The 21,409-nt window shown below is 44.8% G+C and overlaps 1 protein-coding gene across 2 annotated transcripts in view; it reads right to left on the bottom strand.

Annotated features, from left to right (window-relative positions):
- Positions 1 to 21,409, bottom strand: part of EVC2 (EvC ciliary complex subunit 2) — a 351,907-nt gene that overhangs the window by 139,305 nt on the left and 191,193 nt on the right. For both annotated transcript variants that reach the window (XM_030191177.1, XM_030191178.1), the window contains exon 10: positions 12,529 to 12,768. In XM_030191177.1, the coding sequence (XP_030047037.1) occupies positions 12,529 to 12,768 (240 nt within the window). The remainder of the gene's footprint in view (positions 1 to 12,528; positions 12,769 to 21,409) is intronic.

The following is a 21,409-nucleotide window of genomic DNA, read 5'->3' as shown; positions in this document are numbered from 1 at the left end:
GAAAGAAGGAAACCACTGCTGAAGAAAACCCATATGAAGTGCTGCAATATGTTTCCAAAGAAACACTTACGCGATACTACACACATGAGGAAGGTGGTGTAGCATTATATTGTAGAGCAGCAGGGACCAGTAGGCTTGTGAATACTGATGGAAAGATCCTTAAGAAAAACTGGTTACAATCTGCTTAGACCTGGACTATGAAGAAGACTAATCTTTCAGAAGAACAAAGGAAACAGTGAAGTGGCTTAGCAAGGAGAAAGCGAGTGTCCTCTTGTGGCCCAGTCAAAGCCCAGACCTGAATCCAATAGAAAATTTATGGCAAGATTTGAAAACTGCAATTCATAGATCAGGGTTTCACAGCTGTTTCAAGTCAAGTACACCCTAAAAGTATCAACCGAATACCCCCTCCCCTCATGCTCCTTCTGAGGCAGCATGGGCAGAGAAATCATATTTGTTAATTCTAAATTTGGTTCAGTCCTGTAAAGTGGAGGAATGCCATCTGTTTTTAATTGCTCAAGAAGTCTAACTTTTGCTAGACTAAGAGGTTTAAAAGGTCAGAGAGAAGTAATTATTTACCACATCTGAAGGCCATTGGGCATAGTGGATAATCTCGAGGGATCAACAAGCAAGCAGTGTTAGAAGATAGTTTTAAAAAGATTAGGCTAATGTTGGTTAGAAGAAAATAGAGTAGATTTAAATAATTCTAGATGAGTTAGATTTTGTCTTATAAGGAATTCTGATTTCTGCTTATTTTAGAATATGTTTTATTCTGTGTAATTAATAAGTTCTATTTCTATGTAGAATATCTTTTCAATTCAACTTTGTCTGACCTTTCAAGTGATATTTCTGCAAGTTTAAATAGATCATCTGGTTTGAATTATCCACAGTCCTAGCTAGGTGAAAGAGGTCAGGAAAAGTCAACTTTGTTCCTTGATGAATAGCTAAGTGTAGGACTGGTCCTGAAAGTAATAACAAACTATATCTGTGTGCTATTAAGCAAGATTGGCCCCTTGACCCCTTAATGAATGCCAGAACCCAGTTAGTATGAAGTTGATTGGGAAACTGATTATGTGAATAATAAAATGCCAAGAGATAGGTGCCACAATGTCTAGTGTGAGAGGCCCCAGGTCATAGGTCAGTTTAGGAAATGTCAAACCTATGTAACTGATATTTTGGAGTAAATGTGTAAGTAATGATTAGTTCAAGGCAGGGTAATCAATCTATTCTTTACCATCTGGAAAGTAAGGGGGGCTAGAGGGGTTTAAAACTGTATATAACTGGGAGCAGAAGCTGCTTACGTTAGAAGGAGAGAGCTAAGAAGAAGAGAAGGAGCTGAGACAGAAGCCATAAGATCCAGAGAGCTGAGAAAGAGAAGAAGAGACTTAGTGCTGATGTTCTACTTTGTTTGCTGGCAAATAAAGAAGATTTCTCCCTCATTCTGGTGTGTGCTGTTTGACTCCTGAAGTACCACAGATTCTGCTAACAATAGTGGTAATTCCTGCAACAATTCTTGGTGGCAGCGGTGGGATCCTGAATCCTGCATCAATTTCTGGCACCCAACTGACTAAGGAACATTCGCCGGGTATGTATTCTGTATTCTGTATTGTAATCCTAGCTAGGAAACTGTAAACCAGCCCCTCAAAAATTGAGGGAAGGGGAGTCTGATCAACTCTCAGCGAAGGCCTTAGTACCTCTAGTCTAGTGGAGATTAGTAGGGAAACCGCCAGAGCTTATCTGTATCTGAGAAATCTGAAATTGTTGGGTGGGATTTTTTGTACAGTATGTGTGTGATGCATGAATGATTAAATGAGTGTGGACTTCTTATAGCTGCGGTTCCAGTTAATGCGAGTTCAACTGGCCAGCGACGGAAGGAAGCGATTGTGGTCTGTTTACCTTATTGTCTCTGGATCTGTGGACCCCTTACCACACTTCCAAAAAAATTCCCTCCCTTTTTGTGTGTTGTAACTGTAAGCATTATGGGGGGGACATCATCTAGACAAATTGCTACTCCCCTAGATTGTATGCTTAAGAACTTTTAGAAAGGATTTTTAGTCAATGATTATGGACAGACTTTAAGCTTAAGTACTCTAAGAACCTTGTGTGAAGTTGAGTGGCCATCTATGGGAGTGGGGTGGCCCCCTGGTGGCAGCTTAGATATTGAAGTAATCCGGAAGGTCTACAGCATAGTTGTAGGAGAACCAGAATATCTTGAACAACTCCCCTATATAGATTCCTGGGACAGCCTTGTGACTGACCCTCCCTCTTGGTTGAAAACTTATATGGGATCCCCAGTAAAGTTCATGTTGGGCCGCGTTCAAAGAAAGATTATTAGAAAATCTAAACTGGAGGAGGGAAAGAGTCCCAGGAAGCCTACCACCCAATCGGTGGCTTCCGCCCCTACCCTGTCCGAGAAACCCATACTCTCTGATGACCCCTCAGATCTTGAGCCACCACCTTATGGCCCATTGTTGGGGTTCCGCTCCACCCCTAGAGATCCACGGCGTCCAGCCCAAGCCTCTCCAGTACAGGCTTCTCCGGATAGTTCCTCCCCTTCTGTGCGAACCCCGCCACATCCTAGGTTGGACTTTTCACCCAGCCTCTACCCTCCTCTGCCACATCCTTCCCTGCTAACCTCCCAAGACCCGCTTTGGGCTCCACTCCCTGACTCCTCAACTCCCGATAGCCCAGCCTCTCCCTTTAGTACCCCTCCCCATTCATCAGGGGCCCAGCATCCCTTTCAATGGACTGAATCACCTGTGACCACCTCTCAGTCTATGAGTACCCCTCCCCATCCCTCAGGGGATCAACACGCCTCCCCTGAATGGGTTAGACCCGCTGCAATCACTTTTGAGCATGATAGGGGGGTAGCTCCTAGCTCTACCTCAGGTTCCATTCCCACCTCCTCGAGAGTTCTGCCCCTGCGTCAGGTAACCACCACTCGACCGGATCCTAATAATCAGGATCAGGTTATACAGGCACAGGCCTACCAGTATGTACCCTTCACAACCACCGATCTCCTGAATTGGAAGACGCATTACCCCTCTTATACTGAAAAGCCTCAGGCAGTGGTGGACCTAGTGGCTAGCATTATGGCCACCCATAACCCAACTTGGACTGATTGTCAACAACTTCTCCTGACCCTCTTCACAACTGAGGAGAGGCGGAAGATTTTACAAAATGCTGAGGCCATCACGCGAGCGCGTGTCCCTGAGGGGACACAGGACCCAGAGGAATGGGTTAGAACTCGGTTCCCTCGCGCAGCTCCAGCTTGGGATCCAAATAATGGGCAGCACTATGAACTGTTGTCTGGCTATTGCCGGGACTTGCTGGAAGGTATGAGGAAAGGCATAAAGAGGCCCATTAATCTGGCAAAGGTCTCTGAAATTCTCCAAGGGGCAACTGAATCCCCTGGGGCCTTTTTAGAGCGACTAATTGAAGCTTACAGAACATACACCCCATTTGACCCTGAGGCACTAGAAAACCAGAGAATGGTGAATAGTGCATTGGTGGCCCAGAGTATGCCAGATATCCGGAAGAAGCTGCAGCGTCAGGAGGGATTCGCAGGGATGAATACCACCCAGCTAATTGAGATCGCAACAAAGGTTTTCGTTAATAGGGATCAGGAGGTGCGCCGAGAGGCTGACCGGAAGATGCAGAAGAAGGCCGACCTTTTGGCGGCAGCCATTACTAATTCCACCCTTAACCGAGGTCGACCTCTAGCCAATGGGAAGCCAAAGTGGGACCCCGGACCCAGCCAGGCCTCGAGATTCCTTCAATCAATCCCGGCCACGAGGGGAGAATCCCAGACCACGATTGGAGAGGGATCAGTGCGCCTACTGCAAGGAAAGAGGGCACTGGAAAGATGAATGCCCCCAGAGGCGCCAGGGACTGAGAAGGGGACCAGGAGATCGAGGAAGCCGAGGCCGAGTTCGAGAGGGAAGGTATGAGCCTTCTGAATCTGACATCATTGGGATAGCCGAGATGGCAGAATGGGATGAATAGGACAGACCGGGTTCCTACAAACTGGGCTCCCAGGAACCCATGGTCAAGCTAACCATAGGGAGCCACTCAATTCCATTCATGATTGATACAGGAGCTGAACATTCTGTTGTGACGGAGCGATTAGCGCCTGTGTCTGGAAAAACTGTCCGAGTGGTGGGAGCCACGGGGGTGCAGAACCGGAGGCCCTTCCTGACGACCCGTAGATGCCAATTAGGCTCACACACAGTCACTCATGAATTCCTGTATATGCCAGACTGTCCAATCCCTTTGTTAGGCCGGGACCTGCTGTCCAAGCTTAGGGCCCAAATTTCCTTTGACTCTGATGGCCAGACTTCAGTCTCCTTTCGGCCCCCGATATCCAGCCCTAAGGGCATATTGAGTTTCTGCTGCCCCCTTGAAGAAGAATGGCGGCTGCATCAGTCGCAGGGCCAAGTTGACCTATCCCTGGCCGACAGCTTCCAGGTCAATGGGGTATGGGCAGAAGATAATCCCCCAGGGTTGGCCCGAAATATTCCTCCTGTCCATGTAGATTTACTTCCAAGTGCCCGGCCAATCCATCTTCGTCAATACCCAATTCCCCGAAAGGCTCTGGAAGGGATTCAAGCACATCTGAATCGTCTGTTATCCCATGGAATTATTCGACCTTGCCAGTCTCCATGGAATACGCCACTGTTGCCAGTCCAGAAGCCAGGGACTGAGGACTACCGGCCAGTCCAAGACTTACGAGTGGTCAACAAATCCACTATTTCATTACACCCTGTAGTGCCTAATCCATATGTCCTGCTGGGATTGATACCTTCTGGAGCTACCCATTTCACAACACTGGACCTAAAAGATGCCTTCTTTTGTATTCGGGTGGCCCCTGCCAGTCAATTGCTTTTCGCCTTTCAATGGGAAAACCCAGTAACAGGACGGAAGCTTCAGTATACATGGACCCGCCTGCCACAGGGGTTCAAGAACTCCCCCACCATTTTTGGGACTGCCCTAGGACAAGACCTTAAGACTTTTAAATCTGAGCCTTCCAGGCGAGTTTTACTCCAGTATGTAGATGACCTCCTGATTGCAGCAGTGACCCAGGAAGAGTGTTTTGAGGCTACCAGAGAATTGCTGGAGTTACTCTTGGATGCAGGCTATAAGGTCTCACGCTCGAAGGCCCAACTCTGTCAGTTAGAAGTGAAGTATCTGGGCTTCTGCATTTCCCAGGGAAGTCGGAGACTGGATGTCAGTAGGAAGCAAGCGGTTGCTGCAATTCCCCAACCCAAGTCCAGAAGGGAAGTTAGGGAATTTCTGGGAGCAGCCGGATTCTGCAGAATTTGGATTCCAAATTTTGCACTGATGGCGAAACCCCTTTACCAGGCCACAAAGGGGGGTGAAAAGGAACCATTTGAATGGGGACCTATTGCTCAACAATCCTTCATCGCCATAAAGAAAGCCCTACTCCAAGCCCCTGCGTTAGGCCTTCCTGATGTGGAGAAACCTTTCTCACTGTATGTCCACGAGCGACAGGGGGTTGCTCTGGGTGTGCTGACCCAGATGATGGGATCCTGGCAGAGGCCTGTTGCATACCTGTCTAAACAGCTGGATGGAGTGGCTAAAGGATGGCCAGCCTGCCTGAGGGCCATTGCACCGACAGCCTTACTGGTTCAGGAAGCTGACAAGTTGACCTTGGGGCAAGAACTGGTTGTTAAAGTCCCCCACGCAGTTCTCACCCTCATGGAGTACAAGGGCAACCACTGGTTTACAAATAGCCGCATGGTTAAGTACCAAGCCAGCTTATGTGAGAATCCACGGATACACCTGGAAACAGTAGCTACATTCAATCCCGCCACTCTTTTGCCAGCATCTGAGGGACCACCGGATCATGACTGTATCCAAACCATGGATGAAGTGTACTCCAGTCGACCAGATCTCAAAGATGTTCCTTGGAGGGACCCAGATGTAATTTATTTCACAGATGGAAGCAGTTACGTGGAGAACTCCAAGCGATTGGCAGGCTATGCTGTGGTGACAGAGGACAAGGTGATAGAAGCAAGGGCTCTGCCCCAAGGAACTTCAGCCCAGAAAGCAGAACTTGTGGCCCTCATACGAGCTCTGGAGCTAGCAGCAGGACTGGTGACCAACATTTATACTGATTCCAAGTATGCCTTCACAACTCTACACGCTCATGGAGCTTTGTATAAGGAAAAGGGACTCATAAATGCTGCAGGCCAACCTGTTAAGTATGGACCTGAAATACTGCAGTTGCTAGAGGCTGTTTGGGCTGTTTGGGGACACCAAAGGATAGATACTCCAGTGGCCCGAGGGAACCGCCATGCTGATCGGGTGGCCAAGGAAGCTGCTCGAGGACCCCCAGTAGGTACTGTGACTCCCCTGTTCCAAATTCGACTGCAAGAATGGACGCCTATGTACACCCAAACGGAAGAGAAATGGGCTCAAGAAGAAGGTGCAGTAAGGAGACCTGATGGCTGGTTACATCTCCCTGATACCAGAGTTCTGGTGCCACGTCACCTAGCTTGGCCGGTAGTGTCTCAAGCTCATGACCTGTCACACTTAGGGAAAACAGCACTAGCCCGCCTACTCAGTCGAGTAGTGGTGCTGGAAGGATTGGATAGTCTGGTTGCCACTGCCTCTGCCCGATGTACTCTCTGTGCCCAGAATAATGCTCGTCAGGGACCCCGTATTCCACCAGGAGTTCAGTCCAGAGGACTAACACCCTTTGAGTCCCTAGTCATAGACTTCACAGAAATGCCCAGGAGCGGTAGGCTCCGATACCTCTTGGTCATGGTCTGTACTTTTTCTGGGTGGGTGGAAGCATATCCTACAGTCACTGAGAAAGCCACAGAAGTAGCTCGAGCCCTCCTTAGGGATGTTATCCCCAGGTATGGACTGCCCCTTGCCATAGGTTCAGATAATGGTCCCGCCTTTGTTGAAGCCACACTTCAGGCCCTGTCCCGCGCATTGCGCATTACCTGGAAATTGCATTGTGCCTACCGTCCCCAGAGTTCAGGGCAGGTTGAGCGGGCAAACAGAACCTTGAAAAATAGCCTAGCAAAGATTTGTCAGGAAACCCAACTGAAATGGCCACAGGCACTGCCACTAGCCCTCTTCCGCCTCCGATGCACCCCAACTAAAGAAACAGCCCTCTCTCCCTTTGAAATTGTGTATGGGAAGCCCCCAGCCATTTTGCAGGGAATTAAGGGAGACATTGGGACTTTAGGGTCTGCCCAGGTGCAGGAGCAGGTAGCCCTCTTGGGCCGGATAATTTCTGAGCTTCAGTCTTATGTGAGAGAAATAAACCCTGTCCCCTTCCAGGCTCAGGTACATTCCTTCCTGCCAGGGGATAGAGTTTGGGTGAAAGACTGGAGGCTCCAGCCTTTGGGGCCCCGGTGGAAAGGACCTTTTACTGTTTTGCTTTCTACCCCTACAGCTGTGAAGGTCGCAGGGATAACTCCATGGGTCCATTGGTCTCGAATCAAGTCTGCTGATCAGACTGAGCCCAGTACGGATCAGACGGAGCCTAAACAGTGGAGAGCAGAAAGTGATCCTGCGGAGCCATTGAAGCTGCGCTTGACCCGAACCAAAGAATCTACTAGCTGAAAAGAAGGGTCAACTGCATACCGCAGGAGCTGCTGGACTTCGGCTTCATACTGAGACTCTTTCTTGCCTGATTCTGGCTTTCCTGGAATTTGAGAGCTTGATCCTTGTCAGTTGAGGTTCTATCCCAACTGGTATAAGAACTCAAAGACTGAGAACATTATATTAGAGTAATCTGTGACTAGCACAGACTGTTGAAATATTATTGCTTGATTAGTTTGCTGTATTTGTTTTAGATTAGGAAGAAAGAAAATGTTAGTAATTTGGGTGCTTTTGTTGTTTTCTACTCCTTGCCTCCTTGTTCCTAATACCCCAACTCGCTCCAACCTTTGGCTACACTCTGTCCAGGAACTAATTAGCCAGGCAAAGATTACTTCCCCTTGTATTGTGTGTTCCCGATTTTCTCCTTATACCACAGATGTCCCAGCTGTTCCTGTCCCTGTGCCGCTTACAGCTCTTATACCTCCCTACTTTTCGAGTTCGGGCCCTTGGAGCCAGGATTATACTTGGTGGTCCTTTTATAATGCTACCTCCCCCTCTGAATCTTCTCTAAGGCCAGTCTTTACGTCTCCCTATCCAGCTTCTGGAGTGTTTTGTTTAACAAGAAACATCTCAACTGTTCCTCCCATTTCCTGTAACTATACCAATGTTCTCCCAGAGAAGGGGGAATCTGTGTGGGTAGTCTCTCCAGGTACTCCTATGTGCCCTACTACCGTACCTGCAGATTATGACCCAGGTGATTATCTGGCTCCTAACCGTACCACTGAGAGGACTATAGTGTCCCGGCTTATTTTCTACTTTCATAAGTCCCCGGGGTATGAAGAGTTTATAACAAATGAGCAGCCTGTCACAATTGGGGATTGGCACCTATGGTGTGCAAAGTCTCCATATCGTCTTCGTTCCCCCTGGGATAGGGGCTCGCATTATGGGCATCCTAAGTACCTTGTCCATCCTGAGCCAACATTTATTGGGAACTTCCCTCACCGTCTCCTTGGTCATTACTGGCTCTGTGATAATGTCCTCCACATGATTCTTCCCCCCATGTATGATTTTTGTGTATTGGTAACCTTGAATTATTTTCCTAAAGTTATTCCTCTTCTCAGGCCACCATCCCTGCACCGCTCTAAGCGAGAGGCCTTGTCCTTACCCTCCTCCGTTGCTACAGAGGATGAGGCGATTGAATTAGCCCTCCAGTACATCAACTCTACTTATCCTCTGACTAAAAAGAGACTTGTAGCCCTTTCTGCCACGGCCTGGATTCTAATTGGGGGCCCGGTAGCGGGTATCACTGAACTAGGTATGGCTACCCGACGACTTCAGTCCCTACTCCATGTTTTAGTCCATGAGCTGAACGTGGTAGTCAATGCATTGCAGGATCAAATTAATGAATTAAGTGTAGTTTCTCGGTATAACCGTATGGGCCTTGACTACCTCTTTGCAGCCCAGGGTGGCCTCTGCACAGTGCTCAATTCTTCAGAGTGCTGTACCATTGTCATAAATAGGACGCATGTAGTTAGGCATGCCATGGATAAAGTCCTACAGTTGGCCAGTCTTAATGTGGAGGATTACTGAGGAGGATTAGACCTTACCTCCTGGTGGTGGTCATTGACCTCATGGATACGTCCCTTGTTCATTTCCCTAATAGTCTTAGTTTTAGCAGGATTGTTGTTTTGTTTCCTGGCCTCATGTGCTTCGGCAGTATGCCGTAGGACCTTAACGAGTAGGGTAATGGTGATTCACAAGCCTATTCCTAGACGTTATGCCCCAGGAGGAGGTATGGAGTTGGGATCACTATAATCCCCAGAGTTTGAGTTGTGAGACTTATCTCTGCGTAAGCTGATTTTAGTCTCAAAGGGGGGAATGAGGCAGCATGGGCAGAGAAATCATATTTGTTAATTCTAAATTTGGTTCAGTCCTGTAAAGTGGAGGAATGCCATCTGTTTTTAATTGCTCAAGAAGTCTAACTTTTGCTAGACTAAGAGGTTTAAAAGGTCAGAGAGAAGTAATTATTTACCACATCTGAAGGCCATTGGGCATAGTGGATAATCTCGAGGGATCAACAAGCAAGCAGTGTTAGAAGATAGTTTTAAAAAGATTAGGCTAATGTTGGTTAGAAGAAAATAGAGTAGATTTAAATAATTCTAGATGAGTTAGATTTTGTCTTATAAGGAATTCTGATTTCTGCTTATTTTAGAATATGTTTTATTCTGTGTAATTAATAGGTTCTATTTCTATGTAGAATATCTTTTCAATTCAACTTTGTCTGACCTTTCAAGTGATATTTCTGCAAGTTTAAATAGATCATCTGGTTTGAATTATCCACAGTCCTAGCTAGGTGAAAGAGGTCAGGAAAAGTCAACTTTGTTCCTTGATGAATAGCTAAGTGTAGGACTGGTCCTGAAAGTAATAACAAACTATATCTGTGTGCTATTAAGCAAGATTGGCCCCTTGACCCCTTAATGAATGCCAGAACCCAGTTAGTATGAAGTTGATTGGGAAACTGATTATGTGAATAATAAAATGCCAAGAGATAGGTGCCACAATGTCTAGTGTGAGAGGCCCCAGGTCATAGGTCAGTTTAGGAAATGTCAAACCTATGTAACTGATATTTTGGAGTAAATGTGTAAGTAATGATTAGTTCAAGGCAGGGTAATCAATCTATTCTTTACCATCTGGAAAGTAAGGGGGGCTAGAGGGGTTTAAAACTGTATATAACTGGGAGCAGAAGCAGCTTACGTTAGAAGGAGAGAGCTAAGAAGAAGAGAAGGAGCTGAGACAGAAGCCATAAGATCCAGAGAGCTGAGAAAGAGAAGAAGAGACGTAGTGCTGATGTTCTACTTTGTTTGCTGGCAAATAAAGAAGATTTCTCCCTCATTCTGGTGTGTGCTGTTTGACTCCTGAAGTACCACAGATTCTGCTAACAATAGTGGTAATTCCTGCAACACTTCCATACCTTTTTAAAACTGTCATAGAGAGGTTGCCGGCAACTGGCAGCGATTCACACGCACTGCCCATTCCAACATCAGAGCCTTCTGTCTGATATTCCTGCCTGCCTAGGTGGAAACAGGAAGTTGCATCATACAGAAGGCTCCGATTTCAGCATGAGCACCACATTGTTGCTGCCCTGCTTCCGGCAACCTCTGTAAGACAGGTTTGAAAAGGTATGGTGGGTGGGGAGAGGGACGGAAGGATTGATACCATCAAGCTTGAGATTTTTTTTTTTGGCTGGGCGTTACTCACTGTGTATCCCCTGGGGAGGTCTTGTCTACCCCCTTGGGGTACTCATACTGCGTGTTAGGAAACAATGTCATAGATGATCCCATCATGAAATCAAAGGATTTAAGAGAAACAATGACATATTCTGTTTTAATCTATAACAGAAAGGTCTGCCACATATAAAGTCTTGAGTACTAGGATTGTTCAGGAAAGGCAATTCCTGCCTCTTATTATAAACCATAAGCCATTTTGGGAGTTTTTACTGATTTTTTTTGGTCAAAAGGAATTTAGGAAAGGAAAAATTAAAACTAAAGGAAAGAAAATGAGCAGGTAAAATATGATTTTTCTTTCCTTAGTGTTCTCAACAGACCAGTCAAGAACCTGTAGGATATAGCGCACAAATTTTAGAAACACTCCCAACCCTCCCATGGTCACACCCTCTTTTGGGTTATACACTGTGGGATTTAGGAACATATTTTTATGGAATAGCGCATAGCAAAATGTGTGTCCCATTCCCAACTGGTGCATTTAGCACACAATTATTGGCATTAATTGGCTCCTGTATAGCAACCCTCTTGCCTCTAAAGGGAAGCTAAACAAAACAAAACAAGTGAGCCCTTCTGGCAAAGGAAAACACTTTAGAGTTCAGTTTTTATTCGAGTAAATAAATGGTTACAATAAAAATTATTTTGTCCCAGTGTTACAGAAAATTGAATTCTACTTTATATCAGTCCAAATTTCAGTATAAGGAAAATAAAATCTCTCTGTTTCCTTTGGAAGCTATCAGAATCTGACTAGTACAAGATGTGCTTAGGTAGAATACTGAAGCTTAATTTTGTCCAATCACTTAATGTCTTATATTTTCTCTCTTACTTATCTGGTATTCTTCAACTCTGACCTCTAAGGTCACCTTCACATAATTCTGTTTCTTTGGTATTTTTCCCAATTATCCATCATTTGCCCTTTGCAACGTCCCTCCCTCGAATACTTATCACTTATACTTGTCCTTCACTTGAAATGTTTCTGTGTTATGTTTAAAGCCTGTTTGAAACAAACAAACAGACACTTGTTAAAGTTTATGACCCATTACTAGGGCTAAGCAAGCCTATCTATGGTCTGTGAGAAGACCAAGAAGACACAGGCTAGCTAATTTCCCTACTAGATCATAAATAAGGGAATACGTTATATATACAAAGCTGGCTGATCTGCAAAACCAGACAGCTTTATACTAAACACTCCCTAGCCAATTTAATTGGAATACATCTTGAATCAGCACCCAAGTATCGGCATCCAATTTTGGGCACCATATATAGGATCTGGGGGTAGGTGTCACTATGGAGTGATGACTGGGATGTCCTCTCTTTAGGAATTATGAAAGCTGAATCTGCAGGATGTCCAGACAGCCCAGGGAGTACAGTCCTGGCCTATTGAACCAAGGTCATCTACATATAAGCACACATCACTACCACTGAACCCACCCCATACTCCCTGCCCTCAGTTCTAATTGAATTACAAGCCCAACTTTCATTTGTGGTAAAGACAAACATTCACAAAAGAAATAGCTGAACAAATCAGCAACATTGCCACAGCATAAATAATAAACTATTACATTACCAATTGAAATAACAATAGAAGTCTTGCTGATTTAAGTAGAAACAGAGACAGTGTTAAGCAGGTACTTCACCTGCGCTAGGGTTGATTATTCTATGTCATTACCTGCATTTTTGAGTAATCCTGCATTAAGGTTCTGGTTGCTTCTAAGTTTATGCCTTTTGTGTATGCCGTCTCTTTCAGCTGGTCAAAAAAGCAGTTGTGCAACTCAGTTCTTTGGGAGACAGCCAGCTCTCGATAGGCCTTTGCAAATTCCCATTCTTCTTTCGCCAGAAGCAACCTCTTCACCTGGTTTTGCTCCAATAAATGAAGTTTATCCAGGGAAATTCTGTATTCTGTAACAGACTATGCAATGAAAATGATCATCAAAGAGAAAGACCTGAATGTAAATAAAGAGTCCACAGAAAAAATATACACTCGCCTGTAATGTGGTAGCCTGTCCTTGAATACTTGTTATTGGGCTACAGAAACATTTCTAAGGCAATTTTCAAAACTGGCTGTGCAGTGGCAAAGTATCTGGGTCCTTTTATCTGAGGATTTTGCACTTCTCAGACGTGTGAGTGTACTGGCTATGCATATGGTTTTAAAAATTCAAAAACAACATAAGTTAGTGCCTTCCCGACTTAACTCTGCTCCAGGAATGCCATAGGAAAATGAGGGCAAAACTGCATATCTTGTGGAACAAGAGGAATTTTAATTTTTTCTTAAATTTAAATGTGTCTGTATTTGTAAAAACTGACAGTTTGAAGAATATTTTTGAAAAATAATAGTAGAAAGTTAAATACTTCCGCTGTTTAATCTTGACATTCCCCCACCCCACCTAAACTTTCTTCTCAAAGATCACATGCAGTTATAAACATTTTTAAAAAGTTAAGCTGGAGGGCTTTGATATCTCAATGTAGTCATTTTAATTAAAAAAAATTAAAAACAATAACTATAAATAAAGAAATATAAACATCTATCTATGTGTATATACATAGATAATCATCATTTACAAAGTTATACACCACTAAACTCCTATTCCCTTGGATTTACTTGTCATTATTTCTGAACTATTGATGTAAACAAAATACCAACAAAAGTGGAGAAACTAGATCTGATACGTACAGTAAGTAAAAATGAAAGAAAAGCAAAAAAGTAGTGAGATCAACACAACACTTCCAAAACACCGTGGAGGCGAGTAATCAAAGAGCTTTATTAAAAGAAAATTAAAAATACTCGATACTGAGCTGTGTTTCGGCGAAAAAATGGCTGCTTCAGGAGTCTGTTTGCTGTATAAGCCAATGAATGGAACACCATAAGTAAGGCAGCCAAATCAAGCCTTTAAAAAGACTGATGACAGGTAAATGCACCAAACATAAGCATAGATAGACAAATAAAACTGGAAGAAAAATCAACCGCAGTGGTGCTAAGCAAGTAGCGTTGAGGCAGCAATGGGAACAGTAAAGCCGGCGGGACTACTTGAAAGGATGAAAAGGCGGCAAAAAAAGTGGGGGTGTGGGGCTAAGCAAGTATTGATGTATCATAAAAGCACTAAGAGCCCTGAAACATTGCTTTTCCCCTGCCAGAGAGGGATAGGTGTACACATATTTCAGGTTGATATGGAATCTTGTTTCTTGCCCAGCCGCTATTGTAAAAATGAATCAACAGAGAAACAATCCAACAGCTAAAAATTAGCATCAGAGTACTTGAAAAAACAAAGATGTACAGGAGCTTCAGCAGGCTTTAAATCCAAAACAGTATCAGTCAATATGTGAACAAGGACTCAATGGTGAGAATAAATTATCCCAACATGTTGAACCCAAAGGTTTCTCTGCTGTCAACATTTTGCTATTTATAATGTTCTACTGTGCTGCAGGTACAAGCTTTACTCTAATGATTTGTTGCACAGTGCTGTCATCTGTGGAGATGTTTATGTTGCACATGGAATCCATTAGGTGGTCTGATATTTTGCATTTCTTCCTTTAATCTAGAAGACACAAACTGGTTTCTGCTAGAAAGCATTGCACCTAGACTGGTAGAATGCATTTTTGTTAAGCCTTTACCGTTCATAAAAATGTTTAATTCTGCAAAATTAAAATTTATTTATTTGTTGCATTTGTATCCCACATTTTCCCACCTATTTGCAGGCTCAATGTGGCTTACAATGTTCTGCCCTGGAAATCATGGCTGAGTAGAGATACAATTAATAATAACACAAGAATATGAGTATCATAGTGGAATAAAACATTGGGTATAACGAGATCGATAATGAAATAATAATTAAAACAGTAATGTACTAAAGTTCAGGTGATGGGTCGTTGTGATATGTTCTATTGAAGAGATAGGTCTTCAGTGATTTCCAAAAATTGATTAGGTCGCTTATATTTTTCACTACGAACTCTTATATACAAACATTTCTAGAAAGTAAAAAAAAAAAAAAAAGGAAATTTTATGCTAACTTACAAATTATATACATATATAATTGGTCTGGGACCAAAGAAATACATGCAGTTAACCAGAGCGTGCACTTAACCGTTGTGACCCAAAGAAGCTTGACATCTGATAACTGACATTAGGCTTACTTGAAGTAATCAGTTATAGTCCTCTGTACACTCTTGGGTCTGTGAGTTCCACAGAGTACATCTGCCAGACGGTAAAAGCTGTTATAGCACTGACATCCAGTGGCCTCCAGATAGGCCCACATGGTGTTGAGACTCTCCAGCACTCTTGCAAAAGTGACAGGAGGAGGTTGTTGAATTTTCTCAGCATGTGCCTCGCTCCTCATTTCATCATTTGTTCCATCCTCAGCCGTTGTTGCCTGCGTGTAGGCGCATATCTCAACATCAGTGCTGTCATCAGCTGTTTGTAGATCGTAATCAACAGCTATGTAGCGATGAAACTCCTCTTCAGTAACACTGGCTAGGATGTCAATAACCTGTTCATCTGACGCATTTGCAACAGCTGCATCTGTTTTGTCCCTCTCCACATCTTTAACAAAGCTTGCCCGCTTGTAGCAATTCACAATGGTTGCCTGTGTAACATTATTGCAGGCTTCTTTCTGCATATGTAGGGAATCCAACACTATTACTACTACTACTACTACTATTTAGCATTTCTATAGCGCTACAAGGCATACGCAGCGCTGCACAAACATAGAAGAAAGACAGTCCCTGCTCAAAGAGCTTACAATCTAATAGACAAAAAATAAATAAAGTAAGCAAATCAAATCAATTAATCTGAACGGGAAGGAAGAGAGGAGGGTAGGTGGAGGCGAGTGGTTACAAGTGGTTACGAGTCAAAAGCAATGTTAAAGAGGTGGGCTTTCAGTCTAGATTTAAAGGTGGCCAAGGATGGGGCAAGACGTAGGGGCTCAGGAAGTTTATTCCAGGCGTAGGGTGCAGCGAGACAGAAGGCGCGAAGTCTGGAGTTGGCAGTAGTGGAGAAGGGAACAGATAAGAAGGATTTATCCATGGAGCGGAGTGCACGGGAAGGGGTGTAGGGAAGGACGAGTGTGGAGAGATACTGGGGAGCAGCAGAGTGAATACATTTATAGGTTAGTAGAAGAAGTTTGAACAGGATGGGAAAACGGATAGGGAGCCAGTGAAGGGTCTTGAGGAGAGGGGTAGTATGAGTAAAGCGACCCTGGCGGAAGATGAGACGGGCAGCAGAGTTTTGAACCGACTGGAGAGAGGAGAGGTGACTAAGTGGGAGGCCAGCAAGAAGCAGATTGCAGTAGTCTAAACGAGAGGTGACAAGGGTGTGGATGAGGGTTTTGGTAGAGTGCTCGGAAAGAAAGGGGCGGATTTTACGGATGTTGTAAAGAAAGAAACGACAGGTTTTGGCGGTCTGCTGGATATGAGCAGAGAAGGAGAGAGAAGAGTCAAAGATGACCCCAAGGTTTCGAGCTGAGGAGACAGGGAGAATGAGAGAGCCATCAACAGAAATAGAAAACGGGGGGAGCGGGGAGGTGGGTTTGGGGGGGAAAATGAGAAGCTCAGTTTTGGTCATATTTAATTTCAGGTGGCGTTGAGACATCCAGGCAGCAATGTCAGACAAGCACGCTGAAACTTTGGTTTGGATGCAAGGTGAGATATCAGGGGTAGAAAGGTAGATTTGGGAGTCATCAGCATAGAGATGGTAGGAAAAGCCATGGGATGAGATTAATGAACCAAGGGAAGAAGTGTAGATAGAAAAGAGGAGGGGACCAAGAACAGAACCCTGGGGTACGCCGACAGGCAGAGGGATAGAAGTAGAAGAGGATCCACCAGAGTGAACACTAAAGGTGCGGAGGGAGAGGTAGGAAGAGAACCAGGAAAGGACAGAGCCCTGGAATCCAAGTGAGGACAGGGTATCGAGAAGTATGCTGTGATCGACAGTGTCAAAAGCAGCGGAAAGATCAAGAAGAATGAGGATGGAATATTGACCTCTGGATTTAGCCAGTAATAGGTCATTGGAGACTTTAGTAAGCGCAGTTTCGGTTAAGTGGAGAGGGCGAAAACCAGATTGTAATGGGTCAAGAATAGCATGTGAGGAGAGAAAATCAAGGCAGCGGCGGTGAACAGCACGCTCAAGTAATTTGGAGAGAAAAGGAAGGAGGGAGATGGGTCGGTAATTAGAGGGACAAGTAGGGTCAAGTGAAGGCTTCTTAAGGAGAGGTGTGACCACAGCATGTTTAAAGGCAGCAGGGACAGTCGCAGTGGAAAGTGAGAGGTTGAGAATGTGACAGATAAAAGGAATAAGAGTAGGAGAGATGGCATTAAGAAGGTGGGTGGGAATGGGATCAGAGGAACAGGTGGTACATTTTGAGGAAGAAAGGAGAAGTGTAGTTTCCTCAATAGTAACTTCAGGAAAGGAGGAAAGGGAATGAGGGGAAGGAGAGAGAGGGGAACGGACTAGTGGAGGGAGAGCTGGTGAGGTAGAGAAAGCAAGGTTTATCTTTTGAACCTTGTTGTGAAAGAATTCAGCAAGGGTCTGAGGAGATAATGAAGGGGGAGTTGGGGGAGGGGGCACCTTGAGGAGAGAGTTCAATGTGGTGAAGAGAAGTCGAGGATTAGAGCCAAGAGAGTTGGTCAGTTGGATATAATAATCCTGTTTGGCACGTAAAAGAGCAGATTGGAAGGAGGTCAGCATGAACTTAAAGTGTAAGAAATCAGCAAGGGCCCGAGATTTCCACCAAAGGCGTTCGGCGGAGCGGGTACAGGAACGTAGGTAGCGGATATTAGAAGTCAGCCAAGGTTGGGGTTTTGTACGCCTTACAGGGCGGGTCATCAAAGGTGCAAGAGTGTCTAAGGCAGAGGATAGAGTATTGTTGTAAGAAGAAACAGCCTCGTTGACAGACGTAGATGGTGCCACAGTAGAGAGGAGGTTTGAAACATGGGAGGATAGAGATGAAGGGTCAATATCGTGAAGATTCCTAGATAAATTAGATAGGATAGGACGGGACTGGGAAGGAGGAGATTTAAGTGTGAAAGTTATAAGATGGTGATCAGAGGAGGGATGATCAGAGGCAAGGAAACTAGAAGGTGAACAGTTGGAGGAGAAGATGAGATCAAGACAGTGACCATTTTGATGAGTGGGGGAGGTGGAGCATAGTTGGAGATTAAAGGATGACGTTAAAGCGAGTAACTTGGAAATATAAGAGTTGGAAGGATCATTAGCAGGAATATTAAAGTCACCAAGGATGAGAGAAGGGGAGGAAGGATCATGGAAGAAGGCAAGCCAGGCGTCAAAGTCACTGAGAAAGGATGAAAGGGACTTATTAGGGGGACGATAAATGACCGCTATTCGAAGAGGCAGAGGAGAGAAAAGGCGGATAGAGTGGACTTCAAAGGAGGAAAAACAGTGAGATTGAGGTGGAAGAAGGGGTTGAAATCTGGAGGAGGGAGAGAGAAGTAGTCCAACACCGCCCCCACGGCCAGCAGGGCGAGGAGTATGTGAAAATAGATAACTGCCATGGCACAGGGCTGTGACTGAAGCAGAGTCATCAGGGCAGAGCCAGGTTTCTGTTATGGCGAGCAGATGGAGGTGACGCGAGATAAAGAGGTCCTGGATATAGGGGAGTTTGTTACAGATAGAGCGGGCATTCCATAGGGCGCAAGAGAAGGGCAGAGAAGAGGAGGGGAGTAGAGGAATAGAGATGAGGTTAGAGAGGTCACGGTGAGATCTGTAGAGTTTGGATAATAGTTGGTGAGGAGGGCCAGGATTGGGATTGATGTCACCAGCTGAGAGTAAGAGAAGGAGTAAAAGAGAGCGGAGGAGAGTAGGAGAGGTGTGGCCTCGAAGGCGTCGAAGGCGAGAGGTATTTAGGTGGAATGGGGAAGGCAAAATGGAGGGAAGAAAGAGACGGAGATTAAAAGCCAAGAGGGAGGAAGAGGGTAGGAGAGAAGGTGAGATGATGAAGTCAATGGATGGGAAGTGAGTTCCTGTAGTGGAGAGAGGTAGGGGGTGAGGGAAAAGATTAGGAAGGGACAGAGCTAGGAAGAGAATGTGAATAGGGGCCATAAACGATTAAGGTACTTTAGCAACTGGAAAAAGATTAGATACAAAGAGAAAAATGCCCGCACCTAGAGCGGAGGCCCTGAGTGGATCGGGGTGGACCTGGGTGTCACCCCGGAGAAGGCTGTAAGGATATGCAGATGAGCTGCAAGTCCTCCACAGCACCTGAAAGGCAGCCGGTGGTAGAGGTGGGCACCTCTCAGCTGAGGAAAGGCTTACCAGGGGTTAGGCCGAAGCCAGCATTCCTCCCCCTGAGGGTCACCTGATCCAGTTTACGAGCCAGTTCAACATCACGTTTATCCTTGCCAATCTGGTCATCCATAACGCTCATCAGACCACGTGGCACAAGAGCCCGATAATGTTGTTTGAAATTGGTTATTATTCTCTGATCCAGAGGTTGGATCAGAGAGGTAGTGTTTGGTGGCAGGAAGACCACCTTGACATTAGACAGCCTGACATCATCCCTGTGTGCAGCACAATTAACACAAAGCAACAAAATCTGACGCTTTTGTGCCCACATTCCAGTGTCTAACTTCTTTAGCCACTGCTTCCAAATTTCCCCAGTCATCCATGAATTTGCGTTAGCCTCGTATGACACAGGAAATTGCTTAACTTTCTTGAAGCAACGGGGCTGTTTGCTCTTTCCAATGACGAGGGGTTCCAACTTCTCACTCCCATCCATATTTCAGCAAAGGAGGATCGTCAGTCGGTCCTTCGATGTTTTACCTCCAGTAGTTTTGGCATGTTTCAATGCAAGTGTTCCATCAGGAATCGCTCGCCAGCAGAGACTGTTTTCGTCAGCATTGAAAATGTCACGAGGTGCAAACTTGTTCAAGATGGTAGAAGAACTGAAACAACCCAATTTTCAGCACCAAAGTCATTAGCATCTTGTTTCTCATCATGCTGTTTCTTGAATTTTATGTTGTTCCTCTCCTTCCATCTTTCTAACCATCCAACAGTTAGTCCAAGACTTTCAGCTAGCTGGTTAGCTTTCTCCATAAGCAGTGGACAACTGACAGGAAACTGTCTGCTCCTGATTTGAGAAAACCACCGAAGAGCATCTTCTACCTCATCAGCTTTTCCCGCCCGTTTTTGTTTCCGTTGAGGATTTCTATTAGTTTGCCACTCTTCCAGAAGCTGGTCTTTCTGCTTCAAGACACATGAAATTTGACTGGGATTGACACCATATTCTTTAGCAAAAGATGCTTGACTGTTTGTTTTCTAATTTTTTAAGAACTTCTATTCACTCAGCCAGTGTTAAAGTCTTACAGTTCCACCGTGACGACGACCCCAGTGTACACTCTAACAACATACTTTTGCTTATTCTGCCTGTGGACCAGTAAATTTGACATCTCGATGGTTGTCACACGCCAATTGGCTTCCATATTCCGTGCGCGCAATTATGCGGAGTCTTTCCTGCAGAGGAGCAGTCTTAAACCATGCATATAAGCGAATCTTGCACTTATCAGTAGTGCGATAAACCGAAGTTTGTCCCCATAGAAATTGATGGTGCCAAAAATGGGACCGAAGTACGGCATGCAGTTAAACAGAGCATGCACTTATCTGACGTGCATTTAAATGGAGTGCACCGTATATGTATGTATGTATATATATATATATATATATATATATATATATATATATAAGGATACAAAACATAAATACACAAAACTGAAATATGACAGAGACACATCTCCAAAGCAGCTAGTCTTGTAAATACCTGAGAGCTTTTACTGTAAACCGCCCATGCCCAGATGCCATCTGGGGATTGGCGGTATATCAAATAAACCAAAATAAATACAAATAGGAAACATAAGAATAGTCATAATGGGTCAGATCGATGGTCCAAGGTGTGCAAGGTGCTCTCGCCAGGATGGACATGAGGTTGGGGAAAGAATGTTGGTAAGACACTCGACTAGTTCAGATGGAAGTCCGACACAACCTTTGGTAGGAACTTAGGGTGCGTGCAGAGGACTACTCTGTTGTAATGAAACTTAGTATAAGGGTGCAATACCTACTAGAGCCTGAAACTCACTGTCTCTACATAGCCAAAATAACAGCTACCAAGAAAATGACTTTCGAGGTCAAGTACTTCAGATGGCAGGAATTCAGTGGCTTGAAAGGAGCTTTCATCAACTGGGTGAGAACGATAATGAGGTCCCATGACACAGGTGGAGGTTTGACAAGGAGCTTTGACAAAAGCAAACCTCTCATGAAACGAACAACTAGAGGCTGTCCAGAGATGGGCTTACCCTCTACATGATGATAAGGACTAACTGCACTGAGGTGAACCTTTATGGAGTTAGTCTTGAGACCAGACTCAGAGAGGTGTAGAAGGTATTCAAGAAGGCAGGAAATAGCAGCTAGGGCCTTGCTCTCACACCAAATGGCAAACCTCCTCCATTTGAAAGAATAACACTTCTTAGTGGAATCTAAGATAGCAAGATCCAGGAGACACCCTCCGACAGACCCAAAGAAGCAAATTCTAGGATCTCAACATCCAGGCTGA

Source organism: Microcaecilia unicolor, chromosome 2 (genome assembly GCF_901765095.1).
Source record: "Microcaecilia unicolor chromosome 2, aMicUni1.1, whole genome shotgun sequence".
NCBI lineage: Eukaryota > Metazoa > Chordata > Amphibia > Gymnophiona > Siphonopidae > Microcaecilia > Microcaecilia unicolor.
The sequence above is the reverse complement of the archived record's forward strand: the minus strand, read 5'-3'. Positions and strand labels throughout refer to the sequence as shown.